The following is a 27,957-nucleotide window of genomic DNA, read 5'->3' as shown; positions in this document are numbered from 1 at the left end:
ATGACGATCGGACTCACCTCAACATCGGCTGGGGGGCCAGAAATCTCCGTATCCGCTCCAACTCCCAATATGAACAAGGCGCGGCTATGCTCGGAGTTCAAATCCCTATCCTTCAACACCAGGCATACTTCTCCTTGGCTAGCCATGCAACTTCGTCCGCCGGTCCAGCAGCCCATCTGAGACTGCACAGATGTTCCTTGTCGCGGGAAATGATCTCCACCTTGCCCTGCTCTTCTGTTCTCAGCCTCTGAGCCGAGGCAACTACCAAATCCAAAGGATCCCAAACCTCTACCCCTGCTGCCATCTCCCATTCATGGGCCTCGAACTGTGCTCTCAAAAGCAAGGCCGCCATTGCGTTTTCGGCATCTCCCGAATTTTCCACCGAGGGGGGGATGACAGTATAGAGGATGTGAAGTTGCCACTCTGATTCCTTGGCCGCATAAACGCGACACCAGATCAAAGCTAGGCCAGTGGCTCGATGAATCGCGCCTTTGACTGTTGGAAAGCTCTTGCCCAGGACCTTGGTCTGATACTCCTCTCGGGCAAAGTGCCATTCAAAGTGCTCAACATCAGGACGGATCGCAACATGAACCGTACCTGGTCTGGCGTTGGATATCGCACGCAAGCGATGCTCGAGGTACTCAACAGTTGGAATATGCTTCAAATCCTCCATGGTCAAGTCCTCGACGGCAGGAAACACGGAACTGGCTGAATTATAGATGGCTCGATCCATTGGAGTGAGATGGATGTGATTGCTGGGGAAAACTTTCCAGCCGAATCTGGCGTAGAAATTCTGGCCAATGTCAGAGTATAAGACCGAAAAGGGATTCCTTGCACCGGCTGATGCCTGCCACGACTCCAATCTCTTGCCCAATTCCGCCATCATTCTGCCCGCGTACCCTTTTCCGCGGTATTCGGGACGCGTATACACCGAGGCAATACCATGTGCTTGGATTTTTTCCACCTCGCCATCTCTGGCCACATACGCGTGAACCAGAAGGCTCTCACAACAGGCAAGGATGGGTCTTGAACCATCGAGGTTTGCAGGTAAAGCCTCAGACGTCAAAATCCACCCGGTGATACGACCAGCTTTTGTCAAATCGGCTGCCTGGAGGATGACTTCGCGTTCGAGGTATTGGTCCATACTAAGCGGTCCTTGCCATTCCTCGGCATTGAGATAGGCGGTCTGGACGTATTCGAGAGGGGTCGCAGGTACAAGTCTCAAATCTGGGGACTGCGCTGGTGGTTGAGAAACAGGGTCGACGGCAGGAGGTTTTGAGGCTGTGATATCCGGGGTTGGCCGCACTTCTGTCGAAGCCATAATGCCTAATGTCGAACGATGCCTGTGCTATGCCTGTGCTAATGAGCAAACAACTGAGTGAGTGACGGTAGAGGATGAGAGGAACGGGAGTAAATTTCTTCCTGCGGTCCTGTCACAAGGCGCATCGACCTACGGTGAGAAGCAACAGTGTCAAAACTTCTGGAAATCCTCTGGAAAGGCAACGGGGACTCAAATATAGACTCATTCAGCTGTCAGGCGTGTAGAGAACATCTTCTTGGTGCACGACGTATTTTTATTGTTTCTTTTTTCTTTTTCTTTTTGGCAAAATCCTGCGAGGGGGCAAAGAGGGGCTTCGATGGTGGGTGTGAGGCTCACCAGGCTCCAGTTGGGGGCAGGCTGCGGTGGCTGCGTCCCCTGGATTTAGCCGAGAAAGGCCCGTCACCACCGGCACTGTTCTTGCACCGCTTCTGACCGCTTTAGCTGTACCTCGTACTCGGTACACTGCGCAAGACTTGGGGCACCAACTTGAAGCTTCTGGCTTGATTGAAGAAAAGAAAAAGGGGGCAAGGGTAAGATGCGACTCAAGGCATCCCTTTCAGCCTCACCGCAAGCCTTCCGTCGTATCCCCTTGCCTCGTCCGCAGACTGCTGACTGGACGGTGGTTGTCCTGACCGTGACACCTTGGACAAGTCGACACAGGACTTGAACAAGGCTTCCAGCGAACTACCCCTCTTTGCTCTCTTTTACGGCCTCTCGCTGGTCTTGTCGCCTGTTTTGGCTCTTTCTGGCTCTTCTGCCTCGTGCTCTGCTGCCTCTTCTGCTGCGTATACCCCTTGCAGAACTCAGAACTGCCAATGTCGTCCGTCACTGTATGGTCTTGGGATGGTACCGCTCACCCTTTGCCAATGGATTCCTACTCGCCCAGTTGCTGCCAGCGCGCCAGTTGATCCAATTGAATTCTGCCAGCACCTGGTGCAGTGCGTTCGCCAGTCGGTGCCTTGGACCGCGCACTTCGACTTCAGACCTCACCTCTGGTGCCTCTTCCCACCCCTCGACCATGTTGGGTCTGCACACGAACCAAATAAACATACAAGTCTCTCCTCACGAGAATCTCTTTCTCGTTTTCTTCGTTTTCTCTTCTTTCTCTTCAATCTTTCACACTGGTGCCATCACTCTCTCTCTCACCCCGTGGTCCCTCGTTTTCCTTCCCGTAATTCATCACTGCGCCTCGCCGCAGCCTCGACCATCTGAACTGGCGCAGGCAACGACAGTTCTTTCCTCTCAACTTCATAACCTTAGCCTAAAAACTGCGTTGTCGAGAGCTCTGGGAAAAATTCAAAGTGGTGCGATCCAAGGCTCCTCCACCGGAAAACGCTGAGAGTCTCAACCAGCACTTTGAACCCCGCAAACATCCAAAGCCTCTTTGCCTGAGTGAACCTTGGTCCATCCCAACTGAATGAATTGACCTTCAAGATGGCCTATCAGCCTATGACCCCTCGGTAAGCAAACTGTCTCTGGCTCCGCCCCCATGCGCGAGTCTCTCCCGCTCTACCGCCTTGTGCTGGTGATGGTCAAAATGGTCCCGGCCTGTTCGGAGGCCACAGAGCCTATTCTATAAACAAGGCTTACACAGTTCTACATCATGCCGGCACTAACGACTTATTTCCAGGCTGGATGACATTCCACAGGACCGTGGCAATATGGCTCACACCATGACATACGAATTTCCCACGCGCTTCTTGGACCAGACCGAAAACACCATTATCGAGGTCTCTGATGACGACTTTGACAGTGGTCCGCCTCCTCAAGTCTCGCCGTTCAAGCAGTCTCGTCGTCAACAGCGACCTAGCAGAACTTTGTCCCCCAGCTCGGGAAGCGACGCCGACACCTCCGATATGGAGTTTGTACTGGAATCCCGTCTTGCCCATCCTGCTCGAGCCCTCAAACGAACCTGGACCCCCGGTAGCTCTTTAAGCAGCTCTCCGCCAACTGCGTCTCGGGATCGTGGAAAACGTGCAAATCCTGGCCCCGCTTGTGCTCTAATTGTCACGCCTGGGAAAGAAGCTCGCTCTAACTTCCAACCTACGCAGCAGAGACCCAACAAAGAAGGCACTGCAACCAAACTAGCCACCAGTCTTTCAAGCCCAACTCATCACACACAACAGCACAAGGCAAACTCTGAGAAGAAGAACCAAAAGAAGACAGCGCAACAACCACCGTACTACGTCGACGGTCGACTCGAAGTCAAAATGTACCGCGGCCCGGGTTACGAACGTTTTGCCGTCGTTCTCGGGACTGTGGAAGGCCATAAGGAGCTGTGTGATATGTGGGATGCGGATCGGCTCCTCAAGCTGGAGAGAAAGGCGGCCAAACTGAAAGAAGCAATTCGAAAGCCATATATGATCCATGGCACCGAATCCGATTCAAGCGACGCTGAACCAGAAGGCGAGGGGAAAACAGTATTCGAGAAAAAATGCCTTGCTAGTGTGGTTGATGTCTTTCCAGACATTGAACGCGCATATGTCGAAAAGAAGATTCGAGGTGCGCTTCCACAACCCCAGTACGTCGACGAAGATGGCAAAGAGATCATCGACATCGGGGCCTCACCCCTTGCCGAAAGAATCATAACCGAGATCTTGGAAGAACAGTCATATCCTAAACAACGTGTGGCCACCTCAACGGCGAATGGAAGAGGAGCTGCAGTCGACGGTACTGGCATTACCATCACCTGGGATAGAGATCCTCCAAAAGACATGGTAGGGTACACAAAAGACGCCTTCGTTCTACTTTGCAAGCATTTCCTGTATGTCCCCACTCCCTTCATCGCCAAGGTGGTAGAGGAGAAGCAGAGCATATTCGACTCGTACGTTACTTTGCAGAGGCTAGAGGACCAGTACTATTCGCTCAAGCCCAGACCTTATCTACGTCGCGTTACACCCCTCGACTTGAAAGAATTGGCCCCATTAGGCCGTCACCGCGTCCCGGCAGAGTATGCCAACCAAGTTAATGAATTGCAGGCTGCCAAACAATTTGTCGCCCGCGAGGCAATCAAGGAGGCGGTCAAGAAGGCTAAGGAGGAAGCCGAAGCTCTGAATCTAGCGGAACATATCAAGACGGGCGCGATCATGGAATGCCAGTGCTGCTTCGACACCGAGACTCCCCTCAACCGCATCGTGCCTTGCATGGCAGATGTCCCGCATTTCTTCTGCTTCTCCTGTGTCGAAGCGCTAGCTGACAGTCAGGTGGGGTTGCTGAAGCATGAGATGCTTTGTATGGACGCGAGTGGCTGTGCCGCTGAGCTTTCTCATGAAGACGTCGGCAGGGCGGTCCCAATCACCACCTTTGACCGGCTGGAACTGAATAAACAACAGGCCGAAATCATGGCAGCCAAAATTGATGGTCTAGAGCAGTGTCCCTGCTGTGACTACAAAGCGATTTGTCTCGACGTGGCACAGGACCCCATCTTCTTTTGCCAGAACCCAGAGTGTGCCCGTGCAACCTGCCGAAAATGCAAGAAGGACAGTCATGCTCCAAAGACTTGTGAGGAGAATAATCGCGACAAAACCTTGTCGGCGCGGCATTTGGTAGAAGAGGCCCGATCAGAAGCCATCATTCGAACCTGCCCAACATGCAAAGCCAAGATCCTCAAGGATTTTGGATGCAACAAAATGACTTGCACACGATGTGGCTGCAGAATGTGTTATATTTGCAATGCAGACATAACGCATCTCGGCGCCAATGCTTACTCTCATTTTGGGGCCAAGTGTGTCTTATATGACGACACGGGGATCAATCGACACGAAAATGAAGCGAACGAGGCAGAAAAAGGTGCCATCAACAAAGCCAAATCCCAGGATGCCGAGCTTGATGAAAATAAGTTGCGGATTGATACTGGCAAACCCATCAAACGCCCCTCGGCCCTACTAAATCATCCTGGGGCCGATGCCTTTTTGCGTGATTTGAACAACCGTGCGGCTCGATTGAATGACCGTCAAACATATCTTCAGAACATGCAAGCCCGTGTCGATCGTCTCCGAGCTCTGCAGCCAGATCGCGAGCTCCAAGAAATCCTGGCTGGTATTCGAGCAATGGATAGCGCACACGGGTACGACAGAGCGCGTCCTCCAGGAGAGGCAAGGGTCCACATTCAGGAACTGGAAAACCTCTACAGGCGAGCACGCGTGAATCTTGCTCGGCATCAACCTCAATTCCCGCTTGCACCGGCAGATCTTGACCCCCCTGCGCATAATCATTACCCTGAGGCTCTCAATGGGGCTCGTCATCTAGCGGTCAATCCCGCTCCTCTTGTTCCTCCAGCTCTCAACAGACCAGCCCCAGCGGCGCCAGCCTCTGGTGGCCTTGCTCGACCTGTTGGAAACATGCCCAATGGTATCAATGATGGTCTTTTGGGGCGTTTCAACTTTGACTTCAACATTGGGGGAGCACATCCGCTCATGCTAGGCTTGAATCGCTCTGAGACAATTGCCAATGTGAACGCTGCGCGCCGTCAAATTCCTCCAGCAATGTTACAGCCAATTAACTTGCTCTACCCCCAGTTTCTTGGAGTGCCTGCAGGCGGAGCTAGGCCTGTCTCCCCCGCGGCTGGGAGAGATATCGAGGCAAACGCTATTCAACCGCCAGTCGCTACTTCTATGCCGGCCCGAGGCTATCAAGGTCGAACCGCGACACACGTTGCTACTGTTCTAGTTCCTCACAGTACTACTAGTGGCATTGGCAAGAAAGCTGGTCGAGATTTGCTCCGTCGTTGATTTTCAACTCACGGGTCGTTGTTGTACGCGACTCCCTCACGGCGGGATTTGGTTCGCGGCTGCATACACTCGGCTTGGATTTTGCTGGTGTAGGGGCGCCGCGGTGAGGCAGGTAACGCATATCTCGTACTAACAACTATAAAAATGTGGATGCTAGGGGTTTTACTGAGACCTTGTGGCATCTTTTGTTTGAGCTTGGTCAGTTACTGACGAATACGAGCTTCACCACAGCGCAGCAAGCTCAGCAGGGACGGATGTGTTACAGATTCTTCCCTTCAGCTCTTTATTCGGGAACGCACCTTCTTGGACTTTGGACCACGTTGGCAAGGTCGGGCCTTGTCTCCCGTTCTTGTTCCTTCAATCGAGCATAGGTGTCAAGGAGTAACGCCATGGACATATTGGACAGGATGTTACTGCTTGGTGGAATGGAAACGGTCTTCCAGGGTTACGACTGACATGCGCTTGGATGGGGGGTTAACTATTGTCTTCAGGATTATTCGTAGGTTGCGTCAGCGCACGATGGGTCTTGATGTGTAACTAGCAGAGACAGATGCTCCATCAGCATCCTTCTCGTTTGGATTCGTTGCGGCCAAACCAACAGGCCGGGTCAACAGCGGGAAGAGGCATCATCATAAATAGACTGCAACTTGATTAAAATGGAGAAGCTGCCACGTGACTTCGCGCGTGTCTCGCATATTGTAGAAGTACGTCACGATTGGCCCAGACCCAGCCCGCACCCTGCACTCTTTTCCATTGTCACCGCAGTTCCAACACCCAATGCTACCGTCGATATCTGGCTGTTCGTCTTGCCAGCTCAAGGCGATTGAACCGCAGCCCTCTGAACTGGCTCTATCGTCCATCCTCCATGGCCAAACTACAGGCTGCAGCTGTTTCTCGAGTGCCCGTCAATCGTAAACGGAAACGCTCTTCCAAAGGTCAGGAACCACTGCCGACAGAGACGGCCACGACCAAAATTCCCACGAAAACTCATGATGGAGGCTCGAAATCTAGAAAACCGAAAGCCACGTCGAGGCCCGCTTTAAGTCGTCGAAGTTCGTCCTCAAGCCTGGTTGAATCAGAGATTCCGTGGCCGGATCACTTCCAGTATCTCTCCCAGCTGCACCGCGCCTTGAATATTGTGTTCACCTTTTGCTGCACCCGAAAGCATTTCGCGACCACATGGGACAACATCAAGAGCGCAGTGGAAGGCCATATCAAGAGACCTTTGATCGAGGAAGACGTGGCGCAGGTCAAGGCCTTGTTGCCACGGGCGATCAATTTCACATATGTTGACGAGGAACACCTCATGGTCACGCTCATGGGCGAAGAAGATGGCGTCAGAGACGGTAGAGCCGATCATTTCCGATCTTTGGAACAGGATGAGAGCACTCCAAGGGACAGGCCGGAGCCGACCAAAGAACTTCTTCTGTTCGAGTTTGTGGATGGCGACCTGAAAAGACAGGTTGTTGACCCCAAGACAGGGCAGCCCACTAAAGCCACCCAAAAGCTGCGTAACGAGGATCTCAAAATGCCCGTCTTTAGCCAGAAATCAATGCTCAGACTCATCGAGAAGCGCAATGCCAAATTCACGTCTGCCGTCAATGCGTTCCTCAATCAGTGTGCCGGAGAGCAAATGGACCCTGTTAAACAGATAATAGACTTAAAACAGCAGTATATGCCCTTTCCTTCCACAAGTCGTCTTACAACACCTGGTCCGGATGATGGTCTGCCGAAGGCCATACCCAAGGAGCGAAAGTCGATATCAGAAATTGTCAAAGAAATTAGTGAACTCGAGTGGTATACCCACCAGATCGTCCCAGATGGACATCGTGTGTTTGATCCTCAGCCAGCTATATATGGCGACCTACATTTTCAGCTGTCGCAAAACCTGGTGAATGCACTGTACAACAGCAGAGGTATCACTCAGTTGTATTCGCATCAAGCCGAAGCAATCAACAATCTGCACGACGGCCACCATGTGATTGTGTCAACGTCAACGAGCTCGGGGAAATCCCTGATCTATCAAATTCCCATGCTACACGAACTCGAAAAGGACTCCGAAAGCCGTGGCCTGTATATCTTCCCGACGAAGGCGCTTGCTCAGGATCAGCGCAGAAGCATGAAAGAGCTCCTGAAATACCTTCCAGGCCTGGAGGACATGATGGTGGAAACATTTGACGGCGACACACCCATGCGTGAACGAAATCGGATTCGAGATGAAGGTCGCATAATCTTTACGAATCCGGACATGTTACACATCACTATTCTGCCCCAAGAGAGCGGTTGGCGGACATACCTTCGAAACCTGAAATTCGTGGTTGTGGACGAGTTGCATGTGTATAATGGTTTGTTTGGTGCTCATGTGGCCTTCATCATGCGACGGCTGCGGCGAATATGTGCTGCGGTGGGAAATCGCAGGGTGAGGTTCATTTCCTGTTCTGCAACCGTCGCCAATCCAGAGGAGCATATGAAGACGATATTCGGCGTGGATAAAGTCAAGTTGACCGACTTTGACGGTTCTCCATCCGGGAGGAAGGAGTTTATCTGTTGGAATACACCATTCAAGGACCCAGGCGATCCCTCGTCAGGCCGTGGTGATGCATTCGCAGAGACAGCCCGATTAATTTGCCATCTCATCCTTCGCGGGGTTCGCACCATTGCCTTTTGTCGCGTCCGAAAGCAATGTGAAGTCCTACTGGCAGCAGTGAAAGCCGAGTTCACAAACCTTGAGAGACCAGAATGTGCTGCTTTGGTCATGGGTTATCGCGGGGGATACTCAGCTCAAGACCGCCGGCGCATAGAGTCGGAGATGTTTGGTGGGAAGCTCATGGGGATCGTTGCTACCACTGCCCTGGAGCTAGGTGTGGACATCGGATCCCTTGATGCTGTTGTCACAATGGGCTTTCCATACACCATTGCCAATCTGAGACAACAGAGTGGCCGCGCGGGTCGACGGAACAGAGACTCGCTTTCTGTTCTTGTCGGTGACTGTTTTGCTGTGGACCAGTACTACATGCAGAATCCCGACGAGATCTTCACAAAACCCAACTGTGAACTCCAAGTGGATCTACAGAACGAACTTGTGGTGGAAGGGCATATACAGTGCGCTGCTTTCGAGATGCCTATCAAGGCAGACGAAGACGAAAAATTCTTGGGCAAGATGCTGGCTGAGATATGCACGGAGCGGCTGTCGTATGACCCCATGGGATTTTATCACTGCAACGAAAGGTTTCGACCACTGCCCTCGAGATGTGTCCCCATTAGAGATACCGAAGACAATCACTTTGCCGTCGTCGACATCACACACGGCCGGAACGTGGTGCTCGAAGAAGTCGAGGCCTCGCGGGCCTTCTTCACATTGTACGACGGAGGGATCTTCCTGCACCAAGGTCGGACATACATAGTGAAAGAGTTCTCGCCTGAACGCAAAATTGCCCGGGTTCAACTCGTCAAGGTGGATTGGACCACACAGCAAAGAGACTATACAGACGTGGATCCGATCGAAACCGAACAAGTCCGCCGCGTATCAGCCAAATCCCTCACCAAAGCCTATTTTGGGCGTATCAAAGTACACGCGGTAGTGTTCGGGTTCTTCAAAGTTGACCAGAAAGGTCGCATTCTCGACGCGGTCGCCGTGGAAAATCCACCGATCATCATTCACTCCAAGGGCTTATGGTTAGATATCCCGAAGTACGCATTGCAAATACTCAAGGATAAGCGACTAAATCTTGCGGCGGGTATTCACGCGGCAGAGCACGCATTGATGTCCCTTATGCCGCAGTTTGTTGTTAGCATGCCCGGCGACGTGCGGACCGAATGCAAAAACGCACTGAAAGAATTCGCAAAGAAGGAGACTCAACGAAAGAGACCTGCCAGGTTGACCTTCTACGATGCGAAAGGTGGCCCTGCCGGCTCTGGGATAGCGGCAAAGGCGTTTGAATTCATCGATATCCTGCTCGAACGCGCCGTCGCGAGGGTTGCAGCATGCCACTGTCTCGAGGGCTGTACGGAATGTATTTGCGACGAGCGGTGCAAGGAGAAGAATATGGTGATGAGCAAAGCTGGTGCAGAGGTGATTCTGAAGTCTCTCCTGGGGATGGAAATTGACGTCGATGCCCTCCCCGAGGGCGAGGAGGAGCGGGTTCCCGCGGGCGTGGAGACGGTGGTGTTTGCCACTGAAGTGATGGGTAAAGATGGGAGGAGAGTGCTCGAGAAGGACTTTATCAAGAGAGAAAAGAGCGACGACGATGCTATTATCATCAAGGATGAGCCTGAGGACTGATTGGTTGGTTGGTTGGTTGGCTGATTGATTGATTGATTGATTGATTGATTGATTGATCAGGCAGGGTTTTATACACAGGTCTGGATGATGATGATGATGATGATGATGATGATGATGATGATGATGATGATGACGCTGAAAAATGTCGCGAATCAATGAATGAAACAAATGGGTGTATGATTCCCAAACTTGCCCGTCCAAGTAAGCCGACAGCCCATGTATCTATTATCAGGAATCTATCCATCTATCTGTTCGGAGCGGGAGCGTCCAATCCCCTGGTCGCATGCCTGACAAACCCTTCGGCCTCCCTTCTCAAAGTCGCGATGTTGATCGCTCCGGACCCATAGGCCCTCGCCACGGCAGCCTGGACCTCTTCATCCTCGTACAGGCTCTCGTCGTCGCCGCCACTTCCTGGCTCAGACGAGCCGCCGCCGCTGCTCTCTACGGCGACCACGGTGCGCCAGTACGCGTCGTCGCGGTCTTTCAGCGCCGGGTTGCGCACCACGGCATTGCGCGCGATCGAGTACGCCCGCAGGTTCGTTGCGGCCATCTGAAGGGACAGGTTCGTCTGGGTGAGCAGCTCGTCGGTGCGGCGGCGCGCGAGGTCCGGGTCCGCATTGGACATCGAGGCTGTTGCTGTGGGGAAAAGGTAGAAGAAGCGCCCCGTTGCGGAGGCGTAGATGGCAAACGCGGCCAAAGCGTCGAATGCGCACAGCGACAGGTATCGCGCCGTGGATGCGATCCAGAACGTGCCCGCCGGCGCGGTTATGTTGGATGCCACGGGCGGAGCGTACGTCGCCGTCAGGAATAGATCGGCGGCGGCGAGGACGAGGGCGGCTAGGACGGCCGTGCGGCGCCACGTCGATGCCTCGTACCCCGCCACAGTCTCCGAGGTCGCGAGGCCCAGAGCGAGGATGTGCAAGAGGTGCGGGAGCAGCACGTTCGTCGGGAGGTGGTACAAAAGGTACGAGAGCGGGTCGTCCGGCTGGCAGAATGGGCAGTCTCGGAGCGTCACGGGCCCGAAGCGGAGGTACAGTTGGCGGAGACTGTCAATCGATCAATAGTTGAGTCAAAATTGCGCCTCGTGTAAGTATCAATTGATTGAGATGTTGGACGTGGTCATCCTAGGGTTGCTAGACTTCCGGTGGAGGGTAAAGGGGGGACAGAAACGTACGCTGGGGAAGTCAATTTTGCCCTCAAAGCCTCGTCGGCGACAGATAGGACCTCATGCTCGCGCAACCGCGCCAGCCTCTCAAAAAGCACGTCCGTAGGAACCGTCAGCCGCGACTGCGTGACCACGAAGATATTGTGCTCAGAAACGACGTCGCCCCTGAAGGGCCACGACGCGTACAGAAAGACGCAGATGGATGCGAAGAGCGCGTTCAGCCCGCGGCTGGTCCGCTTCGACAAGGGGCGAGGCGGCGGTCTGGTGCGGTAGGCTCTCTTCAGCGCCCGGGAGTACTCGATCGCACGGGGGAGGATGAATGTGAAGAGGAGAGGCCAGAATGGCTTTATGCTTTATTGTTCCCTCGCGGATATGTTATTGATCTTTTCTGGTCGTTGTGATTGCGCTGGGTTTTTTCGACGGAATGATGGAAATGGCGTTGGATTGGGGGGTCTGGAAAATGTACCTACCTGCTCCACAGCGTCATTGCTCCGAGGATGAGAAATCTAACACCACATTACCAGAGGTCAGATGTCGACAAATAGATGGTGAGTCTTTGGAGGTCTGTGGTTATAGGAGTAAGGGAGGAGGGTGGTTATGAAACCCGGGGAGGATCAAAGAGGATTGACTCGGATACGGAAGATTGATGTTCCGGTGATTAACGAGGCTGTGACGTTATATGGCCAATATGGCACAGCCTTGCCGGCCTCGTGACTATGATTTCGGCCACGATCAAGGCATCAGCAAGCCTTGTAGATGGATTCCACAACGCGTGACAATAGAGCGAAGAGAACATGCCATGATGTACACTCGCCCCCACTTGGCCATTGACAAGGCCACAGCGCATCCGCACAGCCCTTTGAGGGCTGGCCCTGGCACCCTCCATGGATTACACTAATGGATCAGTAATAGTATATTACATGAGGATGCAGCTCAATGCGGAACAGAAGAGCACGGGGGACAGATCGTGTGTTTCTCTGTTCACTTTCATGATCGACGCTAGACGAAGATGTGGGAGCGCTGCCCAAACTGCGCAGGCAACTCCAGATTCCAAACACTCCTCGGCAAATGCGCCATGCGCCAACTCCTCGCTAAGCCTTTCAAGGTGGTTGTGAGCGTCGAAAAGCGCTCCTGTGGCCGTCTCAAGTCACAGATCGAAGCTGCTCCTCCAGCGCGCTTCAAATCGTGTCATTTATTCTTTGTATTGGCAGACCCCGGTTCGGTCTTTTTGGCTTCCGCTGTCGCACCTGTTAGATGGACTTCTCATGTACGTGGCGTGCAATGCTGGTATAACCCCACCTTTTGCTTGTTTCTCTCGCATGATAGCCGCTTGTGCTTCCTTTGTCCGCTGGAACTCGGTCCCGGACTGCGTATTCTTCTTTTTCTGTAGCCAACAAATTTTAGCCCACGGCTATATCGAGGCGAAACGCTCGGTAGAGATGGTCCGAACCTGTGAAGACTGCTCCTTGATGTTCTTCTCACGAGCCTTTTCTCTCTGGTTGCCTCGAGTCATGGTTGTGGCAGGTAAGCGAGGGTCGAGTCTCAGGTTCGCGAGTCGCGGGGCGTCCGAAAGACAGCCGTTGTTGCGTTGTTGCTCTGTGTCGGTGAGTAGTATAGAGACGAGGAAGGAAAAAAGGCCGCTGGTGGCAGCCTTGAATGGGTTGTGGGAGAGCGAGATGAGCCACGCTGAGAGCCGCAGTTTGTTGGTCGGCAAAAAGAAATCGCGCACCGGGCTCGGGCCAATTTCAGCCTCAGGCCATTCTCTTCAGCTTCTTCACTGACATCCTCGACCATCTCTTGACTCGCGCTGTTGATCATCTTGTCAACAATCCGGTGCCGCTGTGGTCGGCGACAGACTGTTTCTCCCAAAGGGCCACAAGGCTGCAGCATACCACTACCTGAAATGCCCCCGGCGTCAAGGGCCACGAAAAAGGAAACGGGCCTCAAGTGCGTTTCAGATTCTGCCACCCCTTTGGACGTCGTTCAACCACAGCCACTCTTTCTGATCCCCTCTCCCCAGCTTGAGGAAAACATGGCATCTGCAGCTGCTGCATGATTTTGGCCTGAATTGGGTATCAGTTGGCTCGATCTTTCGGGATAACGCCCCAGGTAAGAGGGCCTTCCTTTCTGAAACTGAGCAGGAAGTATTCTCAGACGGTGCACGCCATCTGGCCAATGGACACGTCCTTCCCGTGGGTTATCCATCCCAGATACTACAGTTTCATCTCGCGCTCGCGCTTATTGCAGCGGCGATTCTGAGACTCGGATTCTCGCAGAGGTCAGTCAGTGGAAGATCAAAAAGGGCCGTGGAAGAATTGTTCATTTCTGCCGCTCCCTCTTCTAGTGTTGGTCACTGCTGCCTTTTGCTGTTTTTACCCCGTGTACATTCACTTCTATTGATGCTCTGGCTGCTCAATAGCCTGCTGCCATCCTATTGTTCTATTCATCAAAGCGTTCGAGCCTGTTAATTGAGCCTCCAAATACCTTCTTGGACCAAACTCCTGAACCCTATCGCGGTACTTTATCCCAGCAATAATTTCCCAAAAGTCAAGATCAAGAAATCCAGTTTTTGTTAATCAACATCTCTTCACCTCTCTTCCGCAACATGCTCTTCTTCGGCAAAACCCTGGCCGGCGCCGGCTACATTGTGCTCAACATCATGCGAGTCATGAACATAATCGCTCTTTTGGCCGTCATAGCGGCGAGTTCGGTCATGCTGGTCAAGACCTTCATTGTATCAAAGTTCTTCTTTTTCGATGCCTGCGAGCACGTTCTTCGGGTCATCATGAGCGGTAGGGCTCCACACTGCGATGTTGCGGCTGCAACCTGGTGCTAAGATACTCCAGGATTCCTCATTCTCACCGAGCTCTCTCTCTTCAAGTCGTTTTTCTCCAAGAATTGGCCTCTCTTCAGCGCTCGATCTAGTTTTGTCATGCTCGGGGCTGCCATGATTTTCTTGGGGAACAGTCTTCTCGGAAATCTCAACAAACATGCGACAAGTCAGGAAAGTCTGGGTCTGCCCTTCTGGCGGCTTGTGATTGCGGCAGGAATCATTGTGTTTGTGATGGGCTTTATCAACCTCTTTGCCGTAAGTGAACTGGCGGCAAGGATTCACAGAGGAACCCGTCTCTAATACGTTTGTCGCAGAGCTATATTTTCAGGGATACCAAAGCGCATCTCACCGCTCGGCAAGTGCGGTCTCACGGCGCCGTGGCATCCCACAAAGCCGACGTGGAAGCTTCTACTCCGAAACCTCCGAGTCGGAAAAGTCACTATCGGTCCTTCTTCCTGGGCAAAAGAGATTCCCTGCCCTCGTATTACTCTCGCAAGAACACGGAGCGGTCCAACATGGCCGAGACACCAAAAATGCACCTGGCCATTTCCAGTCCTTTCCCGCAAGACCAGCCCCTGGCCCGAACAGCGCAGAGTCCCGGTGCGGCCAGTTCGAAGTACAGCCAAAGTCCCAAGAGTGAGCGATATGCTCGGAGTCCTGAACTCAGCCGGCCGGATTTGGCACGTCATCCTGCCATGACACAAGGGCATGCTGTCTGAGAGACCTCAAACAACGAGGGGGAAATGACGAGAGTATATGGGACATGTATTGGATGGAACACAAGGATCTTGGGGCTTGATCTCCATGGCATTTACACCCTCTACTCCCACAGCTGGGGTTGAATTGGGAGGCATACCGAGAGGGATCGACAATGATAGCCTTGCATGTTTTTGTTCTCCTTTGTGCCTGCAGCAGATGGCCAGATCCAGACGGCAAGAAATAATCAGACATGACGAGTTACGAAACAACAATCAAAAGCATTAAAAGTTGTTAGACTACGCATTGGACAAAGCAGTTCATGTGTCTTCTCCCACCAGTTCTCTGTTTACACAAGCCTTAGTGAAAGGCAAAGAGATAGACGGGGTTAGTCAGACGGACAAGCAAAGCCGTGAAACCGTCGGGCGCTGCCAGTCGGGGGAAGTTGAATCCATTCATCGCAGTCAGTGGCTCGAATCGTCTCTCGACTCTCAGACTCGAAAGTCACTTCCCCTCCTTTTGTCTCCCTTTTCTCCCTCTCTTCGCAATTCGCCACCCTTTTCTCTGGCTGTGTCCCGTCTGGCCCCCTCTCCCCCCCCTCCCCTCTTCCCCCCCTCCTCGCACGTACCTACTTTGTACCCATCCTATCCTTATCCTATCCCATTCTCCACCCCTCACCTTGGCCTCCACCGGCCGTTTCTCTGGCAGAGTCCCCGGCGCCGCGCACCATGCACGCAGGTGCATGTACCTCTCCAGATCAGGACATCTGACTACCCAGCAGGGAAGTCTGAGCTCGAGTTTCATGTCCCAGCAGTGAAAAAATCGCCACTCAGGTGGGGTGTTGGGCTCTGTCAAGCTTTTTTTGCTTCGAGCCATCAACCCGTGGAGTTCCAGTGGTATGTACCGTTTGGGCTGGAGGTACAAAAGGTACAAGGTACAAGGTACAAGCACCCAGCCCCAGGCCCAGTCCCGAGCAGAGTTACTGTGGCGAATGAGGTACCACGGCCATCTTGTAAGGACGAGCGCGTGTACTGGGTACCACCGGGTACCGGAGTAAATATATATCTTATAGATACTTGGTCTACTTTGGCAGATCTCAGGAGATCTTCATCTGCGAGGGAAAAAAAGTCGTCCACCATCCATCCATTCATCGAACAATGTTGATCACCCCCTAGTTACCAAGTCCAACCGCTGATCAGAGCTAAGAGGGCCAAAGGAAGGGGAGGGACAAGACGACAGGTACAAGGCAGAGAGGTCGAGAGGACCAGAGAGATCAGAGGCGAATAGTTGGAGGTCCAGACTGCTCCATAATATTCCAGCTCCTCGCTGCCCCAATCATGCCCGCCGCTTGTCGAGCTCCACAAGGTACGTACCTAAGTAAACCCAGAGAGCCTGCAGGCCGACGAGCCTGGCCGCCAGTAGGAAATGCCAGTGGTCCACAGTCCATCCCCTCTCTGCGGTTGAGCTCCTGCACGGCCTCCCACGCTCTCGACCTCTGGTGGTGGTAGTGGTGGTGCTGCTGCTGCTGATGAGAAAAGAAACCCCGGCTTGACCTGGTTCACTCGTCACCACCCCCCCTCTTCTCTCCATGGTTGGCGCCACCACCACCAAAGCGGCTCGATCCTAGGTCGGGGCATTTCCCTTCCCTTCCCTTCCCTTCCCTTGCCTTGCCTTACTCATCCGCCCAAAACAACAGGCACAAACCTTGGATGTTTAAGATTTCCGGGTCGCCTGACTCAAGATGGGCGAAGAGGATAAAGCTCGGCAGCCAAGATGACTGTACTTTGTTACTAACAAGTAGTATCTCGTGCCCGCCACCACGAGTGACTGATGGTGTCCAAAGTACAGTATACTATACGAGTCTAGATAAGTGCCTATGTACTTATGTATGTACATACATACAGTACCTAGGGATCTATCTATCTGTCTGATAAGAACAAGGTTAATAACTTTAGCCCGGCCTTGACCTTGAGCTTGACCTCTATGTAGCTGCGTACCTCTCTCGTGCTGCTTGTACGTATACCTCCTTGGACTCCTCCTTCCATATGTGCATGTTGCTTGATGTCCAAAATCGATGATGCGCTTGCCCCTCCTCCTCCTCCTCCTCCTCCTCCTCCTGCTTCCTCTGACCCTGACTCTGACTGACTACCGCCCACGGCCCACCCGCTGACCACCGCCTCTGAACCGCTTACTCACACATGCCCTACCCAGGCACCCAAGTACTGTACCTACTGTATTGATCACGGAAGACTCCGTGCATATCTCTCACACACAAGCGTTAAAGTGGACTGGGAATTGCGCCCCCATCCTTTCTCATTTCTGCGACAGTAGTCGGTACTCGGGACTATTTCTCTGGTCCAGGCTGGAATCCCCCGATGGGACTGACTTGGCGGTATTCATGTACATGCTTATCCTTTCGTAGTTTATTTGTCTTCCGTGCTTCTTGTACGACAATGCGTGGAAAAATTCGAAAGGTACAATCTCGCTGCGCTGTTCTTGTATTCTGTTTGTCTGTATTCAAAAAACCTGAAATGGGATCATCACTATCTGAGCAGAGTATATAACTGGCCCCGATCAAACTGAACAAACCCGGTCTGTGGATCACCATGCAGTGCGATTCGTTTATTTCATTACTTCGTCTTTCGTTTGCATAAGTTGAAGTCGTCCACCCTGTACCATCATCGCCATCGTCGTCGTCTTCGTCGTAGCAACCGTTCCCAGTGGTCACACCCGATCCCCAAATCTTCGCTCTCGGGAAACCACAATCCTCATTCCTCTTCATACCGTTTCATACTTGACCCGTTCTTCATTCGTCTCAGGTAAACATCCAGCTCGTCCTCTTCCCAGAGGGACTGCGACTCTTGCTCTTCTCCCGGACCACATACATCCTGTCTCCTTTCTTCACAAAACTGTGCTCGTTCGGCGTGAGAGTCGTGATCGTCTTAGTCTCCTTGATGTACGGTCCGGTAATGAGTTTCCTCTCCTTGATTTTGCGCGTGTGTTCGAATAATTCGTCTTGCAGCGAATGGTCGATGTATTTCTTGATGATGATAAATTCTTCGTCGCGCTGTAAATGACAAAGCCGGAGAATTAGCAAAACAGCGACGCCCAATTGGTGACGCAGAACTCCCTGTGCTCTGGTAAAGGTAGGAGGAGAGGACAAAGCGAATGCAAAAACCCGGGAGAAGGCAACTCGTGTGGCCTGTAAGAAAAACGGTGTTGTACATACCGGATCCCACTCCCAAGGCAACCCATAATGATCAAGCGTGTCGGGAAGGAGGTACTTGCGGTTGACTTTAATGTAGGTCGGACGGTGGAGGTCGATAGCCAGCGTGGCACGCTCGGCTTTCTTCTTGTGGAGCACTTCGTTGATGTACTCTGGGCTGTAACCTGTAATTCCCCAAAAGAGCGACACAGATTAGCCTCTTGCTCAATCCACAATCAACCCATTACCAATCAACTAGAATCATCCCCCAAAAGGAATGACCTTCATCCTGGAACCATCGCAAAACCCGTCGAGATCTATGCGTGGCCAGAGACGACTAATAGTAATCGTAAGAGTGGCGATAGGGCCTGCGCATACCAGCATTCATGAACTTCTCCTTGACCTTCCTCTCAAACTCCTCCTCCTCGACCTTCTTCTTCTCCTTCTCCTTCTGTTGACGCTCCTCCTCATCCCGGAGAATCTTCTTCCTCAATTCCTCCTGCTCCTTCTTCCTCCGCTCATCCTCCAACTTGGCTTCATAGAGGATAGCTTCTCTTTCCCTCTTCTTGCGTATGGCTTCTTCCTCCTCTTCTAGCTTCCATCGTCTCTTTTCTTCCTCCCGATCCCTCTTTATCCGATCTTGGATCCTCTTCTCTTCCTCGTCTCGGTGTGACATACGGGCGAAGTCGAGTTCTTTTCTGAATTTGTAAGGTAGATCGTCTTCCTCGATTGGCTTTGGCTTTGGCTTTGGCTCTGGCTCTTTCTCTTTCTTGCTGGGACGGCGATGTCGTGATCTTGAACGGTCGCTGGAGCAACTGGAACTGGAAGATCCGTCTCGGTATCGGTGGTGACGGTAATCGCGGTGACGGCTTCGACTTCGGCTGTGATCACGGTCGCGGGAGCGGTCGCGGTCACGATCGCCTCGCTCGGAGAGGGCACCAGCACCTATATTGACAATTGTAGGTGCCACGCCTGCGCCTTGGCTCGAAGCACGAGGGCGGTTTTGTGGCACCTCGAGGAAATTGTTGACCTCAATGGGTGGATCGTAGACTCGACGGCCTCGTCCTCCATATTCACTGCCTGCAACACTGTGCACCGGCATCAACACATATTCACGGTCAGAGCCTGACGAGCGTCGTGAGTAGGCCATGTTTCGATTGTGGCCGTACCCCTCCAATGAGCGCTCTTTCAGCCCTAGCACAAGGGTACGAATTAAATGGTCGGGGAGGTGGCGGTGGGGTAATCGTCCGATTGCAATGGGGTCTCCGGGCGTAACGATGTAGTCGAAGAGATAAGGTCCGAACTGCCAGACGAGCCTCCAAACGGGCAGCGATGGTGTTGGTCTTCGTCACCTGGAGGTAGTGACAAAAAGTGAAGAAGAAAAATCTGGCACTCTGATTCAGCTTGTGGTGGGGAGGCTGCTTGCTTTATCGTTTTCGTGCTGCAAGCCAGCGCTGCCAATCTAAGCCTGGATCGCAACCCACAAAACCAAGGTTGGGGGCCAGCGAACGAAAAGGGTCGGCTGTCAGGTATGGTATGCTGCCAATAATTGAGTCAGTCCAAACCCGGCCGACCCAATGATCGTTGTCAAATGCGGTTTCAGGCTCGTATAGCCGTGGCCACGCCGTCTGAAACAAATCACGAGGTCGTACCGCAGGTCCTCTCGTGTGCAATAGTCTGAGAGCTGTTTGAGAATTCTCCTGGACACGAATTCCTGACTGCTATGTCTGGCGATTGGAAAAGGGGCGGATATCTATGTTCAGTATATAGAATGCACTAAAAGTTCGTCCAAGTTTGAACCCCTAGACCAAAGCAATCGGCGGTAACGAGACACTGAAAGTTTCGGGCCATGGAGGCCTGAAATTCACGGCTGGCGAAGCATGCGTCATTCGATCTGCTTAGGTTGGTGTAAATAGTGATCTTTTGCTCGCCTTTTGAGGCTCCAAGACTGTCCGATAGTCCCCGTGACACACCGTAAATTCGAACTTGTCTCCCCACAGGTGTCAGAGTTACCAGCTACTACCGCCTGAGGCAAGCTCAATCGTGTTAGCTGGGCCATGGCGGCCATCTCCCGATTGCTCAACAGTCTTTTCGTCTGTTGGGTTAGCTAAGATCCTTTGCCAGGGAGTCTGAAAAAGACGCAGATGCCTATGACAGACACATAGACACATGTCTAGAGAGGCAATGGGTCCAAAATCTCGGCCGCCAGCACGAGTAACGACATTGCTTACAAAGACAGAATTCAACACAAGTGCCTCTCGTGTCGGAATTCTTCTTGCCATATTTGCCTGTTTGTCTTTCCATCGGGCATTGCGCGATGCAACAACCAATCGATTCAATTTCATCAAAGCCCGGTCTTCTGGGGGAAATGTCGCAGGGTGGAATGCTGGTGACCTGGCTCTTCCAGGCAAGGTACAATGGATGGATTGGCTTTCGGGCAGCTTTGATTTTTAGTAGAAACCACACACGCGCGGAGGTCGTTGTTGAAGGGGTGACATTATGATCGACCACCAGTCTGCAAGATCTTCTCAATGTGTTGTCGACTGTTCTTGTATGTCGTCTCTTGGTAGTGCAATTTCTTCTCCAATTCCGTGATATCCTTGCTCAGAGCGGCCGCTTCAGATGCCAGACGCTTATTCAGGGTCGTCGCAGGGACAGCAATGAACCTGAGAGCCAGTAGTGTCAGGTAACTAGCAGGTGTTTGGGTCTTTGGCCGAGGGCTGCATACATTTTTCCGACTCCTTCATAGACATTGGTGTCTTGAGACAGGGATCTCAGCTCATTGGATGTCAGTTGATTGAGTCGGGCATCTCGCCGTTTGGCGTTGAGCTCTGCCTGCGTCTGCGTGATTTTCTGCTGGGAAAGCACCGCTTGAGTCTCGACTTCTTGAAGCAACTGCACGTGGTGAGCGGCAAATGACGAATTGGCGCGCGGCAAAAACAGACCTTTTGCAATGCAGCATTGGGAATGGCCATGTTGAACGAGTGTTGAGTGCGAGATGGTTGAAGATGAAGTTCGGTTTTGAGCCTCAGTCCGGTTACTAGCACCGAGAAACTTACTGGGTAAAGGATGACAGTTATCCGCGCCCGCGCCCGCGCCCAGGGATAACCTGCTTGCTGGGACGACACGCGCCTGCCCGGCTGGTCATGTTTTACCTAGGCTTCGGCATTCCGCAGTCTAGGCACCAGCGGGTGCTAGGATCTCCGTCGGACGGGCTTGGGCGGTTCAGGGCCTGCTCGCCTCTCGGCCTGCACCTCCCAGGCACCTCTTCACGTGTCAGGGCAGCAAATGATCTGCCTGAGGCTTCTCCCCTTCGGTCCGCTTAGCTGCTTAGCTGCTTGTCATGGCTGGATTGGGCCAGGCGACGTCATTTGTCCGCCCCCTAAGATAAACAAGTTGAACAAGTTTTTATCGCCCCAGCTCCACTGCGACCATTTTTGTGCGTTGTAAGCACTTCCGTATGCTCAACTGCGAAACCCACCCCTTCCATCCGCATCCGCAGTCAACTCCTTACTCCGTGCAACTGGCAGGAGTCTATACCTCTTAAAGACTCCGGAAAGTACTTCTCTGTCACTATGTTATCTCCTTGATCCCAAGCCTCGAGATACCCGCGAAGCTGTACTGCGCCACCCCCTGTTGCCAGAATGGCTTCATGGCTCCCCTCCATTCCATACCCCCCACCAGGCCAGCCGGGGTACTGGCATCCCGTCACGAGCACTCTGCAATGGTGCGAGGAGGTACGAAGGCAATCTATCCGGTTCAGAGCATACCGAATTGTCGGGACTGACATGAGAAGGACTACTACGCCACGTACTACTCTGCCGAGATCATCAATACCTTGACCAACTTGATGTTCATTTACCTAGCATATAAGGGCGTTCAAAGCTGCAGGAAACATGGGCATGATGCTGTCTTTGAAGTGGCATATTTTGGATATTTCCTTGTTGGATTTGGCAGCTTCATGTTCCATACCACTTTGAAATGTGAGTCCCCACGAACGCAAAGGTCAAGTGCTTCCCATTTTGATCAGTGAACCTGACCCATTCCCCCGTCTCCAGATCCGTGGCAGTTGGTCGACGAACTCAACATGATCTACACCACTTGTCTCATGGCCTACGCCTCGCTCTCCTACTCGCAAACCAAAAAGACCCAAATCTATCTCGGCGTCTTCTTGGTGCTTTTCTGCGCCTTCATCACCGCCTACTACCACTACCTTCAAGATCCCGTATTCCACCAGACTGTCTACGCTCTGTTGACTGTTTTCATCGTTTTTCGCAGTGTCTACAGTATGGAAACGAGTCTGCGACCGTCCTTGCGGAAGTCGGAAGAGAGACACCGTCTGGAGCGAGAAAGGTCAGGGATGCCTGTGGACATCTCGAGAGAACAACAGGCGTATGAGAATGAGAGAGACCTGGAAATACTAAGGACCATGTGGTGCCTCGTGGCGTTTGGGGTGAGCATCTTCCTTGGCGGCTTCTACATCTGGAATCTTGACAACCTCTACTGTTCTACCTTGATACGTTGGAGGCGGAGTGTTGGCATGCCCTGGGGCTTCCTCCTGGAAGGACATGGCTGGTGGCATCTTATGACTGGAATTGGCGCTTATTGCTACATTGTATGGGGCATACACCTGCGACACATTCTGAACGGGGATCAAGAACACTTCCAGATGGTCTGGCCTAGCATCTTTACACTGCCGGAAGTTGTTCGAGTCTCTAATCCGCCGGGAGAAGGGAAAAGGAAGGGAAACGGTACTATTGCTGCCAATGGGAGTGCCAACGGGACTGCGAATGGGACTTCACATGGCACTGTAAATGGGAGTGCAAATGGACACATCAAAAAGACCAAATGAAATGTACGAATGTTAGGACACGAAATGGATGACACCTTGGCTCCGTGCGAACATATCACTGGGAGAAGATCAGGCTCCTTTCCCCCATGTTTCGTTATCGACAGCCTGTCATGGCCGACGCTTCGAACGGAAATCTCGGGTCCCTTTAACAAAGACTTCACAACTCGAGCTGAATGTTACTTGCGCTTCAGGAAATACACCCATATGCGTTGCACGACGTCACCATCCCCGTAGAGCCAAGACGCGCCGACGGTCCGAACAACCTCCGGGGGACTTGTAGGGGATTCTCGCAGCCTTGCAGCTGGCTACACGTGTACCAAGGCACTGATTCCACCGGAGTATTGTGTGCTAGATCGAACAGTTAATTCGGACCCTCGAGGCCGAGCTTTCCTAACTGTACGGTGTATTCTGTGGCACAACACATGCTCTTTACGAGGTATCGGTTCGTATCTATGATGTCGCAAAGGGTGTAGCCCTTCAGTGCTTCTTACTATGATCCCGTTTCCCATATGTAGCCGGATCTTCCACGCGGTTCCCTTCGATTTCGCCATGCCGATTTAATTATTACATTAGTTCCATGTCCCCGATCGAGACAGAGTCGTTGGACATCTCGCACACCAAAAGCCATGGCGGCCAGTCCTCCATATCAAAAGTCGCGACGACACAGAAAATACATTGTTCTGGCGCAAACAACCTCCGAAGACAAAATCCCCACAGTCGCCCTAATTCCCGCGAAAAGCGTTGAGAGTAGTCCCCAACCTACCATGTCAATTCCTCGACCGAAATATCGCCAGTCACCCTAGAAAGCCCTTGCATAGACTGCAATTGACATCTGATATTTCCCGCAGAGCCCCACGCTCTGGTCATAGCACGGCACGCAGTTGGACGTCAAACTCGTAGACCTAGTGATTGCAGAGCCGCAGTAACAATCAGCTGTGGCTCCTGACGAAGCGCTGACTGTGCCGAAAAAGTTGGCGCCGTTCTCGGTTATACAGATGCTTGCGCATTGCGCATCGATATTGGCGGTTGAACTGCCTGTGAGTGTAGAATTGAAGCCGCCGTTTGTGCTATAGTTACCCAGAGCGACACATGTGCCGGCAGAGTTGCAGCTCTGCGCCCAACATCCCAGAGAGGCGAATTGGATCGAATCCGCGCCTTTCTGTCCTGTTGCACCAGTCGGCCCCGCGGGACCGGACGGACCGGACGGACCTGAGGGACCCGATGGGCCAGCTGCGCCGGTGGCACCTGGAAGACCGGACAGTGAAGGACCTGACAGACCTGACAGACCTAAAAGACCTAAAAGACCTGTTATATCGACAGCACCTTGAGGACCCTGGGGACCTGACGGACCTGACGGGCCGGTGGCATCTGGAAGATCTGACGCACCCGAAGGCGACCCCACAGCTCCTAGAACAAAAAGGAGTGGCTAGGTTCGAGAAATGGAAGACAAGAGCTTCTTAAATCGTGAATTCGTTTTTCCAGAGTGACTTACCGGTAGCTCCGGTCGGGCCAGGAATACCCTGGCTTCCCTGCAATCCTGTAGATCGAAGTTTCAGTCAGCGGATTTCTCGTTCACTGAATGTTAAGTGAGGGTAAAGGAGCCAAGCAGGATCGATAAGAAGCACTGTATAGAGAATCAGGATCTCAGTCATCATGCGACGCCTTCCACTAAAGATGCCCCTTTTAGAATGGTAAGCCCGGAATCCTTTTCTGTGGCATGGTTTGGTCTCAATCTAGTGTTGTTTTGATCTTTCTGGCGCGAGCAAAGCAATGCATGTAATTGTGGTGAGGGATGGTACCTTGTGGTCCTTGTGCACCTTAGCGGATATTGTTAGTCTATCCGTGAACGTATAGACGCCGAAAAGGTGTTGGGCAGGGTTTGTGCTTACCAGTTGCACCAGGCACGCCCGTGGGACTACCAAAAAGAAGGAATCAGCATAAGCACACCCATAACATTGTGCGCTCTCAGAGACTGGGCTTCGGTAGTCGCATCGAATCGCCGTCCGGACCAAAGCTGAGCTCTGTAGGATCCATACACAGCACAAAGATCGATGAATATAAAGCCCACTTTCCCTGATGGTCCTGTGAGATCATCAGCCTCATAAGAACTGGCATGATTCGGTCTTACCAGAAGGTCCGCTCAACTCTGGTGCGCCCACGGCTGCAGCGCATGTAGTGACTCTTGTCATGCTCAAGCTCACGAAAAGCCAATCATTAGGCGCCAGCATTGGGTGGCCAGCATTGGGTCGCCAAAGACAGCCACTATTGAATTGTCAGAGAGCACACAGAACCTTGCCCTGTTGTTGTAAAACGCAGAATTACTCCACATGAGGTTTTTTTTTGAATGTCGACTGAAAAGGCAGTGGTGCTGTCTCCAGGATTGGAAGTTGCTGTAAAGTTCGCATATGTCGTGCCGGATGTGGTGCCAAATTGTAAAGCGCCCGCATTCGAGTTCGCGAAGAGCTGTCCATTGACCAGATCGTGAACCACTGCATTTTGACAACTATCTGTAGCTTGGCCCGACCCGCTGAGATACACGTTTTCCTGGCGCTTCTTGAAGCGGTTGTTGCCTTGCTGCTCAAGGACCATCATGGACCGCGTGACCGAGCAACTCTCCACGTACGAGAAAGAGGGAGCTGAGTGGCCTTGGCAGTAAGTAATTGGTCGAAGTAGAGTCTCTGGGTGCTCACGTTATATGTGCTAGGGGGACTTGGGGATTCTGGTTGGATTGTGTTACCAGCATGGAGCTCGTTCCAGTATACACAGTATTGATTTTTGTTGGTGCATTGGTGATGTCGAGCGTGAGGTAATCATACACCCTCCGTGTGGTCTTCGCGTGGTCTTCGCGTGAAAATAATAATCCATGTGGATCTGTGAAGACTCGATTTACCAGCCGGCATTGAGCGACATGGTGCTTGCTTCCTGAGACCAAGAGATATATTTTGGTGACAATGACTTCGACGGAGCAGTTCTGGTGTCCTCTGCGAAAAATGTCTCGAAGATTGCCCGGCGTTGACCGCTTTAAGCCTCTTTCCTCTACGGTACTTGAAATATAGGCTGCGGCAGTATTAATGGCCAACAAGGATAGCAAAATCAAAACCCAAACTCCAAGGATCTCAAGGGAAGCCGTTCTGGAAGAAATGGGATGCCTCACCTGAGGGCAAATAAGTGACTGGAACGAGGAAAGCAACAACTGCGAGGGAAGGGCTAGATGGGAACAGAAAGCTGATATGAGAGAATGGATACGTTGGACAAGAAAGCAATAAGGGACCTGACGAGGTCTGAAGCCTTGCCGGACAACGGACGGGTGCTGGACAACCTCAAGATTCGCGAGCTGAAGAATGAAACCATAATTAGTGCTGCGGCCGCCATCAATCAGATGGCGCGCAAATAAATCTTCATCAGATCAAAGCCCCGCTGCCATGCATTGAAGCTGGAATGCTCGTGTTGCGGGAGGAACGCGCATGCGGCAGGTGGCGTAGGCCGCGAGTCGGACGGATGATCCGTGACGCATAATGGGGACCAAGATTACTTCCAACACCTCAGGGATAGGATGGTAGCATTCTTGCGGGTTGGGAAATGGCATGAGAGAATGTTTCTGCGGGAGGTTGTATGGGCGAGCCAGGGCAGTTGGAGTGATAATACCAGAGGGAAAAAACCTTGGAAGAAATGGAAGCGGAGCGGAAGACGGAAACTCAAAACAAAAGTGAGATGCTTGGCGTGTTTGCACCTTTTTGACTTCATTCGCGACTCCATTCCTCCGTTAGCTCGCCGTTCTGCACAGTAGTATCCCCCTTCACTACTTCAGCACATCCCGGAGCCGAAGTACCTCCTTGCGGACTCCTAGCCGAAAGTGTTTGGCACAATATCAACATGGCCGGCCCTCCGCCAAACCCAACTACAGTCTCAAATTTCCTATCTACGCGTCGTGCCCTGCTAGACACACTCACATCTTTCCTCACCGTCACAACGCACCACATCCTCTACCTTCGCCGACTTTACCCACCAGTCTCGTTTCTCTCCGCTAGGGCTTATAACTATCCTGTTCGTCAGAACCGGCACCCCGCTGTCTGTGCGTGGGTCAACGATGCCGTCTCCGCAATCCGTGACCAACTCGAAAAGAACGTTGTCGAAAAGGTCTTGCTTTGCATCTACGAGTGTGACAGCAACCGTGTCCTCGAGCGTTGGACATTTGATCTCCGTTCCTTCCCTTCCGTCGCTAGAGGTGAGGTAGACATCCCATTCGAGTCCAGTCCATCAGAGGACAACGATCGACTGAGTCACCACCTCAACCTGGCCGACCTGGAAGCGAACTTCCGCGCCACCTTGTCTCGGATTAGCACATCAGCGGCGCGCCTCAGGCCTCTCCCAGAAGGACCCGGTGCTACCGAATGCAGTTTCACGTTGGCCATGGAAGTTAAAGATCAGGCTGACCGACCTGTTGGCCGGATCGACCAGGAAGAGCGGAAGTGGATAGCTGCCGAACCACAGCCATTTCTGTCGAATGATCCATCGTCTTCAGCCCCAGCATCACAAGGAAATGATAAAGGAACAACCTCTCTCTCTCCGCAAACACATCCAGTTCGCCGTGTTGAAGCCGGAGAGCTCCAAATGGAAGTCTGGGTGGAAGAGGCAGCGGCAAAATTTGAGTTTGATCCCCCATCAACCTCGCGTGGCTCATCTTTACCTCCAGAGCAAAGAGCAGCAAATATGTCTTATGGTGCAGGAAAAGAGAAGTTTGACCCGGGCAACATGTATACATACGATCTCGAGCCACCGGACGTCAACCGCAAGCCGCAAGGCGGAGCCATGACAGACTATCAGCGAGGCTAAAGTACGCATCTGGAATGAGATGAATGCTGCTGGATCCATC

At 52.5% G+C, this 27,957-nt stretch overlaps 10 protein-coding genes across 10 annotated transcripts; 5 read left to right on the top strand and 5 right to left on the bottom strand.

Moving 5' to 3' along the window:
* Positions 1-112: 112 nt before the first annotated feature.
* Positions 113-1,321, bottom strand: A1O5_01535 (uncharacterized protein; the record flags this gene model as incomplete). Its single annotated transcript, XM_007742151.1, has 1 exon — positions 113-1,321. The coding sequence occupies one exon, from the start codon at positions 1,319-1,321 to the stop codon at positions 113-115; it is 1,209 nt and encodes a 402-aa protein (XP_007740341.1).
* Positions 1,322-2,755: 1,434 nt separating this feature from the next.
* On the top strand, positions 2,756-6,051 carry A1O5_01534 (uncharacterized protein; the record flags this gene model as incomplete). The annotated part of the gene is made up of 2 exons (XM_007742150.1): positions 2,756-2,781; positions 2,952-6,051. 2 exons carry the CDS (start codon positions 2,756-2,758, stop codon positions 6,049-6,051), a joined length of 3,126 nt encoding a protein of 1,041 aa, XP_007740340.1.
* An 865-nt stretch (positions 6,052-6,916) lies between these two features.
* A1O5_01533 (DEAD/DEAH box helicase domain-containing protein) lies at positions 6,917-10,333 on the top strand (the record flags this gene model as incomplete). The annotated part of the gene is made up of 1 exon (XM_007742149.1): positions 6,917-10,333. One exon carries the CDS (start codon positions 6,917-6,919, stop codon positions 10,331-10,333), a length of 3,417 nt encoding a protein of 1,138 aa, XP_007740339.1.
* Positions 10,334-10,577: 244 nt separating this feature from the next.
* Positions 10,578-13,011, bottom strand: A1O5_01532 (uncharacterized protein; the record flags this gene model as incomplete). The annotated part of the gene is made up of 5 exons (XM_007742148.1): positions 10,578-11,379; positions 11,508-11,849; positions 12,712-12,736; positions 12,798-12,882; positions 12,949-13,011. 5 exons carry the CDS (start codon positions 13,009-13,011, stop codon positions 10,578-10,580), a joined length of 1,317 nt encoding a protein of 438 aa, XP_007740338.1.
* A 1,092-nt stretch (positions 13,012-14,103) lies between these two features.
* A1O5_01531 (uncharacterized protein) lies at positions 14,104-15,050 on the top strand (the record flags this gene model as incomplete). The annotated part of the gene is made up of 3 exons (XM_007742147.1): positions 14,104-14,290; positions 14,345-14,586; positions 14,646-15,050. 3 exons carry the CDS (start codon positions 14,104-14,106, stop codon positions 15,048-15,050), a joined length of 834 nt encoding a protein of 277 aa, XP_007740337.1.
* A 2,792-nt stretch (positions 15,051-17,842) lies between these two features.
* On the bottom strand, positions 17,843-19,382 carry A1O5_01530 (uncharacterized protein; the record flags this gene model as incomplete). Its single annotated transcript, XM_007742146.1, has 3 exons — positions 17,843-18,094; positions 18,257-18,417; positions 18,611-19,382. The coding sequence occupies 3 exons, from the start codon at positions 19,380-19,382 to the stop codon at positions 17,843-17,845; spliced, it is 1,185 nt and encodes a 394-aa protein (XP_007740336.1).
* A 1,347-nt stretch (positions 19,383-20,729) lies between these two features.
* A1O5_01529 (prefoldin subunit 1) lies at positions 20,730-21,207 on the bottom strand (the record flags this gene model as incomplete). Its single annotated transcript, XM_007742145.1, has 3 exons — positions 20,730-20,898; positions 20,961-21,127; positions 21,178-21,207. The coding sequence occupies 3 exons, from the start codon at positions 21,205-21,207 to the stop codon at positions 20,730-20,732; spliced, it is 366 nt and encodes a 121-aa protein (XP_007740335.1).
* Positions 21,208-21,876: 669 nt separating this feature from the next.
* Positions 21,877-23,084, top strand: A1O5_01528 (uncharacterized protein; the record flags this gene model as incomplete). Its single annotated transcript, XM_007742144.1, has 3 exons — positions 21,877-21,969; positions 22,029-22,215; positions 22,291-23,084. 3 exons carry the CDS (start codon positions 21,877-21,879, stop codon positions 23,082-23,084), a joined length of 1,074 nt encoding a protein of 357 aa, XP_007740334.1.
* A 799-nt stretch (positions 23,085-23,883) lies between these two features.
* A1O5_01527 (uncharacterized protein) lies at positions 23,884-25,673 on the bottom strand (the record flags this gene model as incomplete). The annotated part of the gene is made up of 3 exons (XM_007742143.1): positions 23,884-24,491; positions 24,577-24,613; positions 25,407-25,673. The coding sequence occupies 3 exons, from the start codon at positions 25,671-25,673 to the stop codon at positions 23,884-23,886; spliced, it is 912 nt and encodes a 303-aa protein (XP_007740333.1).
* Positions 25,674-26,957: 1,284 nt separating this feature from the next.
* A1O5_01526 (uncharacterized protein) lies at positions 26,958-27,917 on the top strand (the record flags this gene model as incomplete). The annotated part of the gene is made up of 1 exon (XM_007742142.1): positions 26,958-27,917. The coding sequence occupies one exon, from the start codon at positions 26,958-26,960 to the stop codon at positions 27,915-27,917; it is 960 nt and encodes a 319-aa protein (XP_007740332.1).
* Between the last annotated feature and the right edge of the window lie 40 nt (positions 27,918-27,957).

This window comes from Cladophialophora psammophila (genome assembly GCF_000585535.1).
Source record: "Cladophialophora psammophila CBS 110553 chromosome Unknown aczJe-supercont1.2, whole genome shotgun sequence".
Taxonomy (NCBI): Eukaryota; Fungi; Ascomycota; class Eurotiomycetes; order Chaetothyriales; family Herpotrichiellaceae; genus Cladophialophora; species Cladophialophora psammophila.
Note: the sequence above shows the minus strand (reverse complement) of the source record. Positions and strands in the feature narration are given on the sequence as shown.